The following is a 19,412-nucleotide window of genomic DNA, read 5'->3' as shown; positions in this document are numbered from 1 at the left end:
TATTCCCTTCCCCTATGTTCATCAGTTTTGTTTCTTAAATTCCACATATGAGTGAAATCATATATTTGTCTTTCTCTGACTTATTTCCCTTAGCGTAATACCCTCTAGTTCCACCCATGTCATTGGAAATGGCAGGATTTCATTCTTTTGGGTGCCTGAGTAATATTCCATTGTATGTGTATACATATACCACATCTTCTTTATCCATTCATCTGTTGATGGGCATGTGGGTTATTGTGGACATTGCTGCTATAAACATTGAGGTGCATGTGGCCTTTCAAGAATCACTATGTTTGTACCCTTTGGATAAATATCTAGTAGTGCAAATGCTGGGTTGTAGGGTAGCTCTATTTTTAGCTTTTTGAGGAACCTTCATACTATTTTCCAGAGTGGCTCTGTCCACTTTGCATTCCCACCAACAGTGTAAGAGCGTTCCCCTTTCTCTGTATCCTTGCCAACATCTGTTGTTTCCTGAGTTGTTCATTTTAGTTTTAGACTTTACCATTAAAAAGTATAACACTTTTTCCAGTAATCCATAAATTTTTTTTGGAAGAGAAAATTTTAATTAGTCAAGCGAACCAAAATTACTATTTTAATGTTTAGCATATCACAGGGCTAAGAAAATAGAGCAGATTTAGAAGATAAAAACAAATGCTATGAAAGCCATTTTTTCCTATTCTTTAATTTCTTTCATGAAAAAGTCTAATTTTTCTTCCCAATTCATCTAAAGTTAGAACACTGAGGTCTTGGAAATATTAGAATAGCGATGATAAGAATGAGTTATTAAGAACTGTGCTAGATTTTACATACATTAATTCAACTCCGCCAACAACTTTGCTAGGAAGGTTTTATGACTTTTCTTTTACAAATGAGGAAACTAAGGTTTAAGGAGATTTAATGAATGACCCATAAATAAGTAGCAAAAGCAGTATATGAAGCCTAACATCAAAGCTTGGTAAACTTTCAAAAGCCACTTTCATTATTACCAAGATTTATTGAATTATTTGTAAAAAGCCAAGCAATAAAAAATTGGCAGAATTAATAATTTGGTGTGTAGAGATATGAGAACTCAATATTCTTCCAGTTAATGGGTAAATAGAAATGTCTAGTGTAAAAATTCTACTAAACTCTTTATTTTTCAAAAATAGTATTGTACTTTTATAAAATCATGCTGACTTGATGAGCATACTTTCAAAGAGTCTGCAAAAGTTTTGTTTCCTTCAGTTCTATTTCAGCATTCACTGATGAATAAGTGAGACTTGGAGCAGAGAATGGCAAATTCTTATGTCACTACATCTGATGGTTACTGTTTTGCTGAACCAGTGCAGTACTATGGTATGTAACAAAAAGCTATGGTATAATGGTTGATAAAACACTTCTTGTGTGACATTATGGTTAATTGCAGAGGTTTTTTTTTTTTTCTTAAAGAAATTAACAAGCAAACCAAAGAGTTTAAGTTTTTCCCTACAAGAAAAATTAAAATAAAAACTTAAAAAAATCATTCTCTTACAAAGGAATGTAATTAATTTCAAAAAAATCAGTAACTCTAAAATGTTGTAAGCAAGAATCAAATGTAAAGAGAGAAAAGCCTGATAGTCTAAATTGTATTTGATTTTTAAAATTTGAATTAACATGCAAATTAGAATTTATTTTTAGGGTTTAGCTGAAGATAGTTCACATGCAATTCAGTAAATGTGGCTCAGAGTAGTTATTTCATATACTTGAAATTTTCATCTTAATATAAGATTTTTATCAAAGGGAAAGAAATAGAAACAATGCAGGATACAAAAGGAATTTTCTCCAAAAAGACTAAGGCTATAAGATAAACTTAATTTTTTAATCTTTAATCTTTTGTTTTTTGTGGGTTTAAAAATTATTTATTAATTATTATTTATATTGTTAGGGTCCATGATCAAAGGAGCGAGACTGATACAAAGCGAAGGTCAAGCTAAGCTTTATTTTTCGCCAGCACAGAGAATCAAGCCCACCGATCGGGGCCGCCTCTTACAGAGAGAGCAACCCCTCCCAGCCTCACAGACTAACTTTTAAAGGGCAATGGCCATGTGGTTGAGCCTGGCCACACACAGGTGGCCAATGAGATTGTAACACACAGTGAAAGTTGCATAGTCTTGCTAGGTCACCCGCAGGTGGCCAATTGAATTAAATTCACCCTATAGCAGCTATTTGAACTAGCCTATCACCTTGGTCAGAATTGGCACCCAAAAGGTGCCCAAAAGGTGGGGCCCACATTATTTTATTTTAAGATTTTATTTATTTGACAGAGAGAGATCACAAGTAGAGAGAGAGAGAGAGATAGAGAGAGAGAGGAGGAAGCAGGCTCCCTGCCTAGCAGAGAGCCCGATGCAGGACTCGATTCCAGGACCCTGAGATCATGACCTGAGCCGAAGGCAGAGGCTTAACCCACTGAACGACCCAGGCAGCCCGGGCCCACATTTTTTTAGGGAGATAGTGATTAAGGATGTCTCCACCTGGCCTGACCCGCCCTTGTATTTGGGCTCTGTTATCAGGGACTGGTCGACCATATTTTACTTGTTTCCTGGACTTGCTTTTAAGTAAGTTCCCCTGGCATCGGGGTGGGGTGGGGGGTAGGGTCAGTTTAAGTTTTACTGCAGAAACAACAAAACCACTGTTTAACTGAGATGGAATCGTTCTGGCTAAATAGGCCCTTACAATATTATTTATTAAGTTTTTGAAAATTTAAATTTAATTAATTAACATATAATGTATTATTGGTTTCAGAGGTAGAGGTCAATGATTCATCAGTCTTATACTCAGTGCTCATTACATCACATGCCCTCCTTAATGCCCATTATATAAATTTAAATGCCGTTTTCTTTTAGGGTTAAGGTAAAGGTTAGGGCTTCAATTCTAATTTCCATGCTAATGGAATATCAGCTAGTATTATGCAGTCTTTTGACACTAATTCAAGAAAGGCCCTCTTTAATAAAAAAAGTTACATTGTTTTTACTGATAACCTTTCTTTTTATATTAGGTTATTATTAGTATTTATTCAACACTTAGCATTAGAGTGAATGCTATGAGATTGCAAGTGAATTATGTGTGTTAATAAAAATTATACTGTTTACCAATCTTGGTGGTATAATTTTGAGGTTAAAAGTAAGTTTAATCACCTGACTCAGCATCAGGAAAAGTACAAATATTACTAGTTACAGATATAGATATTCAGTATTCCTGGGTCCTTTTGGAGCCAATTTTCTGGATTTAGACTTAGAAATTTTCCTGAAAGCAGAATTTTGCTTACAAAATTCCTTGGAGACTTACGCCATCCCTGGCACCTGGGTGGCTCAGTTTGGTTAGGAGGCTGGCTCTTGATTTTGGTGCAGACCATGATCTCAGTGATGAAGTTTTAGAATATAAGGGAGGTTTAGTGGGGTCAGGTCCAGAGCCAATGACCAAGAAAGAATTCTTGAGACATCTATGGTTCAGAATGGTGGTTTATTAAAGCAGAGGGACAGGACCGATGGGCAGAAAGAGCTGCTACCTGGGGTTGTGAGGAGCGGCCCATTATATGACTTACAAGTTGGGAGGGGGTCGGGGATGGCGTAAGTCTCCAAGGAATTTTGTAAGCAAGGTTTCCAGGACATTGAGGGGCTAGATATTGTTGGGGAAAAAGGTTATTCAACCAGTAATAAAGCCTTTGTTGGTGAGAACCTTTAGTGTGTATCAGTGGTCATATGCTTGGAGAGTTTTGAGATAAAGGAAGTTTTCAAAGGAATTGTTAAAGTAGACTTCAGGATCCTGGTTGAGGGTTGGGGTCCTCAGGCTAGGATTGCCCTTTGCCCTTAGCAAAGCATTAAGGTGGAGTAGTTGAGTCCCTAGAGAAATGTCACTCTGCCTGTTTCGAGGGCTTGTCAGTGGGTAAGGAAATTTAATAATTTTTTCTTCTGCCTGTTTCCCACATCATCAGGGGCCAGGAATCAAGTGGGGAGTTTGCCCAAGGATTCTCTCTCCTTCTCCCTTTGCCCCTCCCCAAGCTCGCGCATGTGCGCACTCTCTCTGAAATAAATAGATAAATCTTAAAAAAGAAAGTAAGTTGGTGTTTGGAAGCTTCTGGTAATTATAATAATGATATTCATTAAGCATTAGTTTATATTTTATATATGCTTTTGCATACCATATTTTGTTTCATCCTTATAGTAACCTGGTAAAGCAGGCAAATTTATCCCCAGATAATTGATAGTTAGAATTGTTAGTCAACAAAATGCAAAAGAAACTAGTAATTTAAATCAGGTGTACAAATGGCAAAGGACAGTGTTAAGGTATATTTAATGGGAGTTCAAACAAAAACATATATATATATATATATATATATATATACACACACACACATATATATATTTGCTTGAAATAACCAAGTAAAATTGTATTTTAGTTTGATTTTTTTTGGGGGGGTGGGATAATTTATTAATTCATGTCTTTACTGACCTGACTGTACTGCAAACCATTTTATCCACACAAGGGAAATGCAAAGGATTGGGAAAGCCTTCTTTCCTTCCAGACAAGGGGAAATACACATTTCTAGTTAAGAAGGGAGACTGGATTGATATGTAAGCCATTAGCAACAGACTGGCCTTTTTCCCATCCCCAGAGCAACCTCCGCCTACCCCTGGAATGGCAGCACTTATGAAGCAGGATAAATCAGTTTACTGCCCGCTCCTCGCTCCTGGTGCTGGCCAGCAAGTCCTTGCGACGCAGTGGACATGTTGAACTCATTGTTGAGCATACAGCTCTTTGACATTTAAAAATAATTATGGAATTTTGACTTTTTACCGTTTGTTCTTTTTTTTTATATTAAAACAACTAGATATTCTGCCAGAGCAAATCAACTATCAGCTGCACGACACTGATTTTCAAGAATCAGCTTATTGCCAGTATTCTACGGTCCAGTTTCCAACAGCTCTGCAGCCCCAATCTTTACAAAGTCATTTCAACACTTACAGCTTGGATCCACAGTTTGGTGGTGGAGAGTGTGTATTTGGTTCCTATGAACTAAATAAACCCACTTATGTGGTTGACCATGATGCTGAAGATGGCTATTCTGGAATAAAAAGGTCCAGACTAACTCACTCTTCTATTCGGATTAAGCGACAGGAAGAACTCTGTGTAGTTTGTGGTGATAAAGCATCAGGATATCATTATAATGCACTTACTTGCGAAGGTTGCAAGGGTAAGGAAAAAGTTAAAATCAAACTGAAAGTCCTAGTGTTTACTGAAGAGTCATGGAAGTTTAGGCATGTAAGAATACTCTTATTTTTCAGAGTGTGAAAAATAAAACCAGAGAGAGCCAATGATACATTTAAAAGTGGTCAATCCGTGCCTAGAAGACGTGAAAATGGAATAGCTTTGATTTAGTTTTCATTTTTGATGAAAACTTTTACATTTAAATAGAAAATTCAGTATTTATGCTGCAGGAGGTTTCTGTGGTTTTAGATGAATCGGATATTGGAATAGAAAATGATTTTTAGGGGCTCCTGGGTGGCTCCATTGGCTGGGCGACTGGCTCTTGGTTTTGGCTCAGGTTGTGATCTCTGATGGTGGGATCAAGGCTGGAGTGCAAGGCTCTGCGCTTGGCTCAGAGTCTGCTTGTCCCTCTCCCTTCCCCTCTCTGCCCCTTCCCTTCACCCCTCCTCTTGCTCCAGCACATACGCGTTCTATCTTTGTCAAATTAATTAATTAATTAATTAATTAAATCTGTAAGAAAAAAAGGATTTTTAAAAATATCTGAATGTTAACTTCTCCATCTTCTCATGTGGTTGATATAATTCATGCATTAGAAGGGAATTTGAATTAAATGATTTCTATGATGCTATTTTAATTTCTTTGAATGCTTTTCTGAAAACAAACGGGAGGCTTGCAAGTGAAGATCATAATTGACAATGGAATTTTCAAAGAGTGAAAATAGTCCTTGATGAAGTTTTGAGTCCTTGATGAAGTTTTTGAAACACTCCTGCAATGTTTTTATTTACAATTGCAATGTTGTGACAGAACCTGGAAATGATTAGGCAATGCATCTTGTTAAGCATGTCTGTTTAGAAGATCAGGGTGAAGATTTGCTGTCAGAATCTCACAACTCATCCCTCACAAAGAATAGCCAAATGAAGACTGTGGGAAATTAGGTACCAGCTTTATGAATAGAATAGCTGGGCAAGTATTTGCTTATTCTTAAAAGGCAGGGCCTTGCTGTTCAAACTAGATGGAAGAAGGGGCCCCTGGGTTAAGCGCCTGCCTTCACCTCAGGTCATGATCCCCGCATCCTGGGATCCAGCCCCCACATCACATTGAGCTCTCTGCTCAGTGGTGAACCTGCTTCTCCCTCTCCTGACCCTCACTCATGTTTGTCCTCTCTCTCTACTGCTCTTTCTCTCTCTTTTAAATAAATAAATAAATCTTAAAAAAAAAAGCTAGATGGAAGATGAGGCATGGTTCTAGAACTTAAGCTGATATTTCTACTTCCTTTGCTGAATTTAAATAATAAAACTCTCAAGTGTGGTCTACAGAAAAAAAGGGTATGGCAGGTCTCTAAGAGGGGCATTGACAAAGATTGTCAACTTTACTGCTTGGAATGGATTAAGAGGAAGATAGCAGAGGTTACTGCGTAGGAATGGGGAATGAAAGAGGAAATGGGAAGGGGGGCTGCTATGCATGGATTTAGGAAGTGAAAAGGATAATATGGACACCTCCACCAAAACACACACACACACACACACACACACACACACATACACACATATACACACACAAACCACAGCCTATTCAATGTCTCAGACCAAATAACCTAAAAATGTTTTCTAACCTGGGTGAGTGCTAAAAAAGGAAGAAGGATAGAGAAGTAAGTTTCAAAGAATAACTTTTCCTATTTGTATGGTTGAGGTGGTAATATGAGGAGAAAAGAAAAGAGATTTTCCTTATAGTTTTACAGGAGCATATATTCTTTTTTTTTCTCTTTAGCTCTGTGATTTTTAAAAAATAATTTATAAATTTTTTAATAAACATATATTATTAGCCCCAGGGTACAGGTCTGTGAATCGCCAGGTTTACACACTTCACAGTACTCACCATAGCACATACCCTCCCCAATGTCCATAACCCAACCACCCTCTCCCTAGGCCCTCCCCACCCCCCACCGGCAACCCTCAGTTTGTTTTGTGACATTAAGAGTCTCTTATGGTTTGTCTCCCTCCCGATCCCATCTTGTTCCATTTATTCTTTTCCTACCCCTCAAGCCCCCCGCATTGCATCTCCACTTCCTCATATCAGGGAGATCATATGATAGTTGTCTTTCTCTGATTGACTTATTTTGAGGAGCGTATATTTTTTCAAGGGCACCTTGAGAGACGCTTCATGGAATCCTGATATTCTGTACAACATAGTTGTAAAAATGCTTTTAGATGATATATTATAGCCGTATTAAAATAGAAAGTTATCTTAATTGATGGAACTATTTTGTTTAATTTCTAGTTGTGATTATTGAAAGAAACAACCTTGGAATAGAAGATATCAATCATGAGGGAATATAAACATATATTAAATTGAATCTTACTGATGGAAAAAAGCATTTTATTGAAATAATTTAGTTATTTTGATTACTTAGCTCTACTAGGAAGATATATATTTAAAAAATGGGTCTCCTGGGTGGTTTAGTCATTTAAGCATCTGTCTTTGGCTCAGGTCATGATCTCAGGATCCCAAAAGCAAACCTCACATTGAATCCCATATCAAGCCCCACATCAGGCTCCCTGCTCTGTGGGGAGTCTGCTTCTCCCTCTCCCTCTGCCTGCCTGCTTGTGCTCTCTTGCTCTCTCTGTGTCAAATAAGTAAAATCTTAAACAAACAAAACCCTAAAAATACTTAATAGTGAAATTTTATTTATTTATTTATCTCAAGTAGGTGGAGAGGCAGGGAGAGAGAGAGAGAGAGAGAGAGAGAGGAGGAAGCAGACTCCCCACCGAGCAGAGAGCCTGATGCGGGGCTCAATCCCAGGACCCTGGGACCATGACCTGAGCCGAAGGCAGAGGCTTAACCCTCTGAGCCACCCAGGTGCCCCATTAATAGTGAAATTTTAAAAGTACTTTTTTTGTTATTAGGTTTTTTCCGACGTAGTATCACCAAAAATGCAGTATATCACTGCAAGAATGGTGGCCACTGTGAAATGGACATGTACATGCGTAGGAAATGTCAAGAGTGCAGACTGAAAAAGTGTAAGGCAGTAGGAATGCTGGCAGAATGTAAGTGTTATTATGGACTTTGGGGATTCTTTTTTGAGGGTGATTTTAGTTTTTCTTATCTTATTGACAACATAATGCATTACTCAAATTATCATTTGGAACATTAACATACTAGTCTAGATTTAAGCTATTTCTCTAACAACTGATAGATTGGGATGACTAGTAACCAATCTAGGTAATTATTTCCATAAACCCTGTTCTACACTATATTGGTCTAATTTTGGCAATAATCATATGTTCTTCTTCATTGGAAATCCTTGTATTTTCATATGACTTAACCTAAGGTTATATAATTTATCTACAAAGAGCAGAATTTTAAATTAGTAGTTCCCCTTCTTTGGGCTTGTATCTTTAGAAGCCTACATGACAAGTAGGTATGTAGAGCCTACTAATAGCTCATAGGTGTCAAAAACCAACTCGAACAGGCGGAAGAGTACTTAGGCTGTTTGAGTTCCTTCTATGTTCACAGTGTTTTTAGCTTATAAATTACATGATATCATGTAATCTTCAGGGTAGTACTAAGATTTTGGCCTTATTTTCACAACTCCTCCTATTTTCTAGGGCTCAAAATGTCATTGTGATTTCAAAGTTCATTTTCTTAATAAAGTATTAGTGTTTTCATGCTTAATCTAGCCTTGCTCAAACTCTTATCTTGCAATCTTTCTATTATATTAATTTTATGGCTGTTTCTTCATTATCTCTTTTTATTTTCCTTTAACTGCTATGATAATATTCTCCAATTTTTATTAAATTACACTCCTGTTCACTAAACACCAATGCAATGATCTGTTTATATTGCATTGCTTATTTTAATAAAATCTTAACTCTTCATAGCTTGACCAAAAGGATTCCTATTATTTAAAATTCCAGGGGTGGGGGCACCTGGATGGCTGGATTAGTTGATAGAACATGTAACTCCTGATCTCAGGGTTGTGAGGTTGAGCCCCATGTTGGGGATAGAGATTACTTAAAAATCTTTAAAAAAAAAAATTCAGGTTGGAGTCGATCTTAAGGTCGTCTTGTCCAACCAGCCGAATCCTTTACTTTATCTCTGTCTGAGACTGCTCAGACTGCCATAACAAAATACTATTGTCCTGTTTTATTAAGAAAAAAAGTGACTTAGCTCATTTAACAAAATCACAAAATATTTCCTTGACTTTATATAAAAAAAAATCAAAGAAAAAAGCTCATAGATAAAGTAGTTGAACTTCTTTATAAATTGGTATTCTATGTTGTTTCCATGATATAATGTAGAAATTTCTCTAACATAAAAGGTCTAGGGGCGCCTGGGTGGCTCAATGGGTTAAGCCTCTGCCTTTGGCTCAGGTCATGATCTCAGGGACCTGAGATCGAGCCCTCCATCGGACTTTCTGCAGGGAGCCTGCTTCCCCCTCTCTCTCTGCCTGCCTCTCTCTCTACGTGTTATCTCTTGCTCTCTCTGTCAAATAAATTAAAAAAGGTCTAAATTTATGGTTTGGAGATGCAAAATTGATTTTTAATCTATGTGTAGGATGACTATGTACTTGTAAGTAGAGGTAGTTATGGAAGGAAAAGAGGAAATTAATGTAGTAAATTTAATTGCTGTGTACATGCTTGCCAAAAAAAGGAAAGTTCTTTGTGAAAAGACAAGTCTATGATAATATATGTGTACAGTGTAAGAACATTTTCATTAAATCCTATGATGTTATTTGCTAAACCTAAAACATCTTATTTGAATTTCATAATATCACAGGTTTGCTCACAGAAATCCAATGCAAATCAAAGAGACTTCGAAAGAACTTTAAACAGAAGAATAGTTTTTACTCTAGCATCAAAGTGGAAGAGGAAGGACTAGACAACAAGCTTGTATCATCCACCACTAGAGCTGGAAAAATGGTAAGACTCTTATAAAATTTCTTGTTTCTTTAATGATGACTTGTGTTGCTTAATACAAATTCATTATAGTTTTCCCCCTATGTTTTCTTATAGATTAAGGAGAGCATGGAACTAACTCAAGAGGAACATCAGCTCATTAATAACATTGTGGCTGCTCATCAAAAATATACAATTCCTTTAGAGGAAACAAAGAAATTTGTATGTGTTCATTAATGGGGAGAAATAATTTATAACTAATTATATTAGAAAATAAGGGCATAAACATAAAAGTTAAAAATCTAAAGTTAGTTGAAAGAAATAAAATCCATTACTCTTATTTCTTTTTGTTGGCTAGCTGCAGAAGTATGTAAATCCTGAACTGAGCTTTTTGAGACTCTCGGAGACAGTGGTCCTACACCTACAGGGGTTAATGGATTTTACCAAGGGACTCCCAGGTAATCACTTTATGACCTTTGTGAAAAAATCAGTTTCATACTTAATTTTTTAAAAGTTACCTGTTTTAAAGGAAGGGGACATTTTAGGAAAATAAAACATCTGTTTTTCCACCAAAGCTGTTCATTTTGTATGCTTTAAACAATCAGGTGTGGTTGATTAAGCATCCCACTCTTGATTTTTGCTCAAGTCATAATCTCCGGGTCATGAATTTTAGCCCCACATTGTGCTCTATGCTGAGCATGGAGACTGCTTAATATTCTCTCTCTCCCTCTGCCCCTCTGGACCTCTCGTGTGCTCTCTCTCTCTCTCTCTAAAAACAAAATAAAACAAAAAACAATCAGATGATTAAAATATTCATATTTAAAAACATTCAAATGACTCCAAAGACTTAGTGCAAGACACATGATTGATTGTGTCTTTTAATGTTTTGAAATAAATTGTTGTTTCTGAATATAAAAATAAATCAAATAAAATTGTATAATATGAAAAAAATCAAGCTACAGTTGGCTAAAAATTATATGCACAGATAACTCACTGTAAAAATAAATTCTTTGAGGCTAAACTGACTATGTTTAATTTGCTTTTGCCATATGAGAAAGTATTATTCTCTATTTCTGGTGAAAGTGCTCCAAAATATTACCATGTAGAATCAAAAATTTTGTTCATATTTGAAATTACAGATCTTGATTATTCTAAGGAAACACTTAGGATTGACATTATAACTAAATTAATAATTAAAAACATTAAATCTTATGCCTGAAAATTACCTCTTCATTACTCATTTCAAACAATTATGTGATCTTTTCTTCAAGGATTTGAAAATTTGACAGCTGAGGACCAGACTGCATTATGCAAAGGATCAAAAACTGAAGTGATGTTCCTTCATGGGGCCCAACTTTACAGTCAGAAAGAATGTCTTTCATCAGCTTCTGAAAGTAAAAAATGTCAATCAACTCAATCTTAATGTTAACGGTTACTATTAAACACAGCAAGAAATTACATAACATCATTTTTATTATATTTTTATAATAAATATTATATTATAATTTGACTAGTTGGTATAAGTACTTCATGATAGCTTTTCCAATTCATTGATCTAGCCTTTGCTTTTCTTTGAAAGAAAACCTTTTTTTTCCCAATTATATGTCATCATGGAAAACATTTTTGCAGGGTTTTCTATGTGAAATTTGTATAAAATCTGAACTATTTATCTCAGTTCATGTTTCAGAAATAAAAATTATAAAACTACCATTTGTTGGGAATATTTCCTAACAGATTAGAGAGATTGGATTTATTATCTGTATAAAGACTTTTTAAAAATCAGACTTTATATTTTTCCCTGTTACTAGGTCCTATGAGAATATCAGATCATTCAGATCATTCATTGAGTTTTCCCAGTCAGAGTGATAATAGAAGTGTTATTTATTCTATGGAAACATTTTGCAATGAAGACTGTCCACCTGCTACACTGACTGGTAATATTACATACAATACAAAATATTATATTGGATGGGAAAAATTGATCAGATACAATGTTTCATTTTATTATTCTGCTTTGAGAAAAGATGGTAATGGCAATATGTTTGATTATGCACTATTGTCTGAAGAAAATATATTTGATATTAATCTTTTTAGGCATTGCTGAAGAATTTATTACCACATTATTTTGCTTCTACAGAAGAATGAGTGAACTTAATATTACTAATACTGAATATGCTCTGCTTGCAGCAACAACTGTGTTTTTTTCAGGTAAAAACCATTCAGAAATATGTATTTGGATTAAGTTTGGCAATCAAAACATGATGTCTGTGGTTATTATTCACTGATGCCAAATGTTAACTTTATTTCATCAAAATTTTCTCTTTGAGAGAATTCACTTCAGCTTATGAACATGCTATAAATTCTTGCATCTTAGAAAAAAGCCTTCTTGACCTCTAATCGCTTTCAGCAATTTTCCCATTTCTCTGCTCTACTCTACAGAAAAACATTTTTTTTCTGTGTACTCCTGCCTTCATTCATCTTATCTCATTTACTCTGGAACCCACTGCAGTCAGATTTTTGTCCCCTTCTCTCCATACTACCATAATTTGTCAAAGACTGTCAGTAATCTGGCACTGCTGATTCCAGTTTTCAATTCTTAGTCCTCATTGTATTTGACCCATCCGCTTCATCTGGCAGAGCAGATCACTCCTTCTCTCTTGGAAAACTTTTATCACTTGGCTTCTGTTGATCATTCCTTCCTTCTAGACATTTTTCCCTCCACTTAAATTCCAGGACATCATACTCTCTTGATTTTCCTCCTCAGTGGCTGATTTTCCCATCTCCTTTGTTGATTTCTCCTTATCTCCCACACTAATAAATGTTGAGTGTCCTAGAGCTCAGTTCTCTTTTCTTCTACACTTACTTCCTTTGAAATTTCATCCTATGTCATAGCTTTAAACACCATCTACATGTTAAGTCCCAAAGTTATATACCAACTTGGACTGCTCCCCTAAGCTCCCACTAAATAGTCTACTCAAGATTTCAACTTGTAGTAGACATATCAAATTTAACATCTCCCAAGGTGAACTCCTGATCTTTTCACTGATCCTTCCCCAATCTTTACTAAATGTTCATCTCCATCCTTCAAGTTACACAAGACAAAATTTGTGAATTCATCTTTCAGTACTTTCTTTCTTTTATACCCTGTCAAATATGCAACACCTCTTCTTGGCTTTAGCCTCAAAATATATCCAGAACTCAACCACTTTTTACTGTCTCTGTTCCGGCCACCCTAATGCGAACTAGTATCTTCTCTTGCTTTCCTGTTTCTGCCCTTGCCTCCCTAGAGTCTATTCTCTATATAGTAGCCAGAGTTATTCTTTTAAAACATAAGCTAGATCATTTCATTTCTCTGCTCATAACTTTTTTTTAATTAAAAAAAATTTTATAAACATATAATGTATTATTAGCCCCAGGGGTACAGGTCTGTGAATTGCCAGGTTTACACATCTGCTCCTAACTCTTTCATGATTTCCTGTTCTATACAGGTAAAAGCCAAGTTCTTTCTATTATTGCCTACTACTATCCCTTTTTTTCACACCACCACAGCCACATTAATTTTGATACACATGTTACTTGAAAATGTCAAGCAGACTCCTGCCACAGGTTGTGTTGTATCTAACAAATATGCTTGGAAATCTCTTTCCCCAGATAATTACATTCTTCCTTTATCTCTGATCTCTGTTAAATGTCATCTTACCTCCGGATTATCCTTTTAAAAATAGCAACTGACCTTCCACCCTAAATTCTTATTCTTTCTCCTGTTTATTTTTCTCTATAACACTTATCATTGTCATATTATTTATTTATTTTAAAAAAGATTTTATTTATTTATTAGACAGAGAGAGATTAGAAGTAGGCAGAGAGGCAGGCAGAGAGAGAGGGGGAAGCAGGCTCCCTGCTGAACAGAGAGCCTGATGTGGGGCTCAATCCTAGGACCCTGGGATCGTGACCTGAGCCAGAGGCAGAGGCTTTAACCCACTGAGCCACCCAGGGAACCCCCCCCCCTTTTTTTAAATTTAAATTTAAAATGTGTATATATCTCTTTTCTTGCCCACTCCTCCCAAACTCAGGATATAAGCTTAAAGAGGGCAGGAAATGGTGTCTCCACCACAATGACTGGATGAATAATTGTTGCCTACCCATTCAGAAATTCTTGGTTGGTTCTTATATTTTATAACTAGGTACTTAAGAAGCTTGCCTTTTGCTTACTGTTCATCTTGAGGAAATTAATCTTTTTAAATTTCAAGTAAGCTTAAAATTTTTCTTGTACTCTTACAACCACTTACTGATGACCCTTCTCTTCCTATTTGACTTTATTTCTCTACCTCATAGTGTACTATGAAGATTAAAATAAGATACTATACGAAGTAAGTTACTTGCATAATATCTTGCATACATTTAGGGTTTGTTAAATATTTGTTATTTTTATTATTTACAAACTGTATTGTTTTGAATTAATTATCTTCTACAACTTTCCAGTATTCATTAAGATATATACGATGATGTTTTTCAGATCGTCCATACCTTAAAGATAAGAAGCATGTGGAAAATATACAAGAACCCATTTTACAAATTTTGTACAAATATTCAAAAATTTATCATCCAGAAGACCTACAGCATTTTGCTCGTCTCATAGGGAGGCTCACTGAACTGAGAACACTGAATCACAATTACTCAGAAATACTTAGCACCTGGAAAGCAAATGACCCCAAATTGGCTAGTTCACTCTTGGAGAAATGGAATTTGTATTCACATTGTTGAAATTTAGAATGTTGTTGTGGTTTGTCTTAAAACTTTCTAAATCTAGATTTTTTGACTCTATCATCATAGGATGACTGATTTGAAAAACAAATAGGTTTGCTAGGTAACCAATATATCACCATAAAATGGATGTCATCAGTGCTCATCAAATTTTGTGGAATATAGGACGAACCACTAGAGGGACATCTAGGACTCTTTTCAAGATTTTACTCAAAAGAAGCAATGACTATTTTGTTGCCGTATGGTTCCTTCAAAAGGGAATAATGCTAAATAGAGTTCTTACCTGAAGAAACTTTACTTTTTTCTTTTAGTAGAAAAACTGAACGAAAATATGTAGATTATGGATATGAGAAAGGCTATCTAGTGGAAACAGTTGTAATCAGAATAAAGGTAGTTTGTGAAACTCATTAATTAGGCCAGATTGATGGATTAAGAACTAACTTTCTAAACTTATTCCTGTTATAGCATTTTATGAATTATTAAAGGGGAACAAAACTGTTCAACTCTTATTACTTTTTCTTAGCTTAAAAAAAATCTTTTTAAGGCCACATTTAAAAAATTGGTAATGGTAAGATATTAAAAAAAGTTAAAATGACAAATCATCAAAATGTTTTAACATATATTAGGAAATTTAGCACAAATTACTACTCATTCTGGTAGGCAATATTTTGACATTTTTGCCAATACCTTTTGTAGAAAAAATGAAGTTCTTAAAAACTGAAAACTTTCCACAGATATTTTAATCCTTGTATGGATAGAAAGGCTATTTAGTAAAAATAAATTCTATGTGAAGTATATGAAACTGAGAAATTCTATGCTGGCTGTATTGTTTTGAAAGACTGTAAGTAAATAAAATACTGTGAATTTAAGTTAATTTAATCCAAGGCATAGTAACATTTTGGTTTTTCAAGACAGAAAAAAAGACCATAGTCCAATTTTTTTAAGCTATAAAACTTAAAAAAACTGGATTGAATTTATATCCTCAACTTTAAGAACGTCTTATTTAAATTTATTAATTATTGCCTCCACAGGGCATCTTGGGCATAAACCTGGAATCATCTCTTGGAGGGACTATTTTGTCTTTTTTAGGGTATCTAGACTGTTTCCTTAAAATGTAAAATAAAGTACTTAACCTGGATCAAAAATTTTTAAATTTTAGCAGAAACTATGATGTCTCATAGATTAAATTTATACAAAGTTGGATATTTAAAAATATTACTTAAGCCCTTTGGGAAAACATCAAGTATAGTACCGGAAGAAGTTAGAAAACAAAGTCAAATGTATTCAAAATGGAATTCATTCTTGTATTGCTCAAACCTAGGTATTTAGTACCACAATATTTATTGTATTTCCTCGCCACAGCTTGAAGCCAAGCAGTCAGACTTCTTTCCCTGCTTACTATTTTAAAAAGTCATCAAATCCTATTAATTTTACTTCCTAAATATACATTTGATGCCTCTTCTTCATCTTCACTGTCACGGCTCAGCTCCTCACACCTTATCCTGCCTATTAAACTCTCTCCCAAACTCCAGTCCGACATACCTATGCCATTTTTCATAACGACACATTTTCTTCTGACCTTGATCTTGCCTCCCTTTCTACTCAGAACTCTTCAAGATCCCCATCCAGGAAGGCTAAAATCCAAAAGCCTTTGGAAGGCCTCCTATCTGCCAAATCTGCAGCCTCATCTCTTGCCGTTTTCCCACCTGGCCTCACACACCTACGCGAAACTTCTTGGAGTCTCTCTTGTACTAATCTCGCTCACAACCACAGGGCCTCCGCCTGTGTTCTCTCGGTCAGGAGTCCTCTTTCCCCATTAACTGTCGGCCCACTCTCTCTCTAATCACTCTCCTATTCTTGAGCGAGGCTGTAAGAGCAGCCCAACACCTCCGTGCAGCCTCTCCTGACTCCCCAGGCCCCCCCAAGTGCCGCTTTCTCTGTGTTTTAACCACCCTTTCTAAATTACCACCTTTAAATGATTACACCTGGCTGTAATTATCTGCCCATCTGTTTCTTCCCGAAGACTCAACTCTTGGAGGACAGCAATGCATTTTTCACTCTCTGCTCCAATCTATCACAGTCCTTGCTAGTTTTCCTTGCATTCTCTGACAATAGCAGAATCTTAAAGAACGTCTACTCGAAGGAAAAATAGAATCCCGCGAAGAATCGTTACCAAGGTAAAGGAAAATCTCGCGAGAATTGGGAGCCGGGCGAACTCTCGCAGCTGACCGTTATTTAGCCGTTAAACAGTCGTGTACCGCGCCCTTTCCTGGCTGGCCGCCGAAGGGGAGCGATTTCCCGCCTTTTCTGAGGTTCGAAGGCAGAAGCTCTCGTTGATTCTTTTTGCTGTGCTAATAGACAGCAGGTAGCAGTTCGCGTGGGCACCGAGTCCACGGTTTCCCCCTGAATCTTGAAAGGTAAGGGCAGGGGTCCGGAGTTCCTTTTTTTGACGACGGAACCAGGAGCTGGGCGATAATCTGATTCCGTGGGCACCTGCGGCTCCTGCGGCCCTCCGCCTGCGAGGGCTCCCCTCCCCCAGCCCCTCCAGCACCTCCTGGGTGTCCGGTAGCCCTCTTAAGAATCTACCGTAGTTCTCGCGGTGGAGTGATGCAATTTACCAGGGCTGGCGGAGGTAGAGCTTTGTTTTCGGGCTGTCACAGTGATGGTACCTCGGACTTTCTGGCTTATCTAGGTCGCCAGCTTGGCCGTTGGTGGTGGTAGATGGTAGGAACAGCTGTGGGGTGTTTTTACTTTGACTCGCCCAGTGATGTGACGCCGCAGACTCAGTGTAGCAAAGGTTACACCCGCTCCTTTACATGGCATTTGTTGTACAGACCTTGCTTTTAAAAATAAAGCATAAAGAGTGTATTAAACAATGTAAAAACACTTTTTCCCCCCCTGCCTTCTGGGGCAATAGATAATTACAACTGGAAGAGAGAAAATGGAAAAGCAAAAGCCTTTTAAATTGTTTGTACCACCAAGATTAAGTAGCAGTCAAGTATCTGCAGTGAAACCTCAGAGTTTGGGAGGAGAGTCTAATTTCTTCAAGGTAAATTTGCATATGAATCTTGATTTGACTATTAACTTCAGGTAAGGAGACACCATGTACTTTCTTACGGGTGTTACTTTATAATTCTTTTTCCTAGAAAATGTGGCCTGATTTACCCACGAATTTTAAACAAATTTATTTAAAATGTTAAATCCAATTTACTCGTGTTAGCTACAGGTGTACAATATACTGATTTAACACTTCCATACATCACATAGTGCTTACCACAAGAAGGATCCTCCTTAATCCCCATGCCCTGTTTTACCCATCTCCCACCCTCCTCCCCTTTGGTTACCATAAGTTAGTAGTCTATAGTTAAGAGTCTGTTTCTTGGTTAGTCTCTTTCTTCCCCTTCTATGATTATCTTTTTGTTTCTTAGATTTCACATATGAGTGAAATCACATGGTATTTTTCTTTCTCTGCCTGACTTATTTTACTTAGGATAATACACTTTAGCTCCTTCCATGTCATTGCAAATGGGAAGATTTCATTCTTTTTTATGGGTGAGTAATATTCCATCTATAACCATTCATCAGTCAGTGGACACTTGAGCTTCTTCCATAGGTTGGCTATTATAAGTAATGCTACAATAAACACAGGGGTCATACATCTTTTCAAATTAGTGTTTTCATAATCTTTGGGTAAATACCCAGTAAGGGAGTTGCTGGATCATAGGGGAGTTGTATTTTGAATTTTCTTTATTTAAAAAAAAATTTTTTTTAGGAACCTCCATACTGTTTTCCAGAGTGGCTGCACCCCTTTGCATTCCTACCAGCAGTGCATGAGGGATCCTTTTTCTCCACAACCTTGTCAATACTTGTTGTTTGTGTTTTTTCATTTTAGCCATTCTGAAAGGTGTGAGGTGATATCTCATTGTGGTTTTAATTTGCATTTCTGTGGTGATGAATGATGTTAAGCCTCTTTTCGTGTGTGTGTTGACTATCTGTATATATGTCTTCTTTGGAGAAATATCTATTCAAGTCTTCTGCCCATTTTTCAATTAAATTATTTTTGGGTGTTGAATTTTATAAATTCTTTATATATTTTGGATACTAATCCTTTATTGGATATGTTGTTTGCAAGTATCTGTTCTCATTCAGTAGGTTGTTTTTTAATTTTGTTGATTGTTTCCTTCACTACGCAGAAGATTTTTATCTTGAAGTCCCAATGGTTCATTTTTGTTTCTGACTTGACTCAAGATTCCCTGACTCAGGAGACCTATCTAGAAAAATATGATTATGGCCAATGTCAGAGAAATTACTGCTTGTGCTATCTTCCAGGATTTTTATTACCCAAGAATTTTCAGTAATATTGCCTGGAATGAATGATAAGCATACGTAATATTTGTAAGCATCTTTCATTTAAAAAAAGAATCACTGGGTCTTTGGAACTCTGGATACATAACAAATCCTGCTTTTTTTGAATCTTCCCTCTGTCCTTAAATGACTTGAGGCAATTTGTAAGACATATACAATGAAATA

At 36.3% G+C, this 19,412-nt stretch overlaps 2 protein-coding genes across 8 annotated transcripts in view; both read left to right on the top strand.

The window, feature by feature from the left end:
* Positions 1 to 15,404, top strand: part of LOC116566907 (bile acid receptor-like) — a 57,649-nt gene extending 42,245 nt beyond the window's left edge. For 5 of the 7 annotated variants that reach the window (XM_032301564.1, XM_032301560.1, XM_032301561.1 and 2 more), the window contains 10 exons: positions 1,225 to 1,335; positions 4,847 to 5,209; positions 8,127 to 8,267; positions 10,000 to 10,142; positions 10,236 to 10,340; positions 10,477 to 10,576; positions 11,390 to 11,512; positions 11,927 to 12,052; positions 12,213 to 12,326; positions 14,635 to 15,404. In XM_032301564.1, coding sequence (XP_032157455.1) covers positions 1,272 to 1,335; positions 4,847 to 5,209; positions 8,127 to 8,267; positions 10,000 to 10,142; positions 10,236 to 10,340; positions 10,477 to 10,576; positions 11,390 to 11,512; positions 11,927 to 12,052; positions 12,213 to 12,326; positions 14,635 to 14,882 — 1,527 coding nt within the window. In that variant the 5' untranslated portion in view covers positions 1,225 to 1,271 and the 3' untranslated portion in view covers positions 14,883 to 15,404. The remainder of the gene's footprint in view (positions 1 to 1,224; positions 1,336 to 4,846; positions 5,210 to 8,126; positions 8,268 to 9,999; positions 10,143 to 10,235; positions 10,341 to 10,476; positions 10,577 to 11,389; positions 11,513 to 11,926; positions 12,053 to 12,212; positions 12,327 to 14,634) is intronic. The other 2 variants (XM_032301566.1, XM_032301567.1) reach the window with 2 other exon arrangements.
* Positions 15,405 to 15,747: 343 nt separating this feature from the next.
* Positions 15,748 to 19,412, top strand: part of SYCP1 (synaptonemal complex protein 1) — a 137,636-nt gene continuing 133,971 nt past the window's right edge. Inside the window, exons 1-2 of the mRNA XM_032301571.1 lie at positions 15,748 to 17,299; positions 17,800 to 17,931. Coding sequence (XP_032157462.1) covers positions 17,824 to 17,931 — 108 coding nt within the window. The 5' untranslated portion in view covers positions 15,748 to 17,299; positions 17,800 to 17,823. The remainder of the gene's footprint in view (positions 17,300 to 17,799; positions 17,932 to 19,412) is intronic.

The sequence above is a fragment of the Mustela erminea genome, chromosome 10 (genome assembly GCF_009829155.1).
Source record: "Mustela erminea isolate mMusErm1 chromosome 10, mMusErm1.Pri, whole genome shotgun sequence".
NCBI classification, from domain to species: Eukaryota; Metazoa; Chordata; class Mammalia; order Carnivora; family Mustelidae; genus Mustela; species Mustela erminea.
This window is presented reverse-complemented; position numbering and strand designations above follow the sequence as displayed.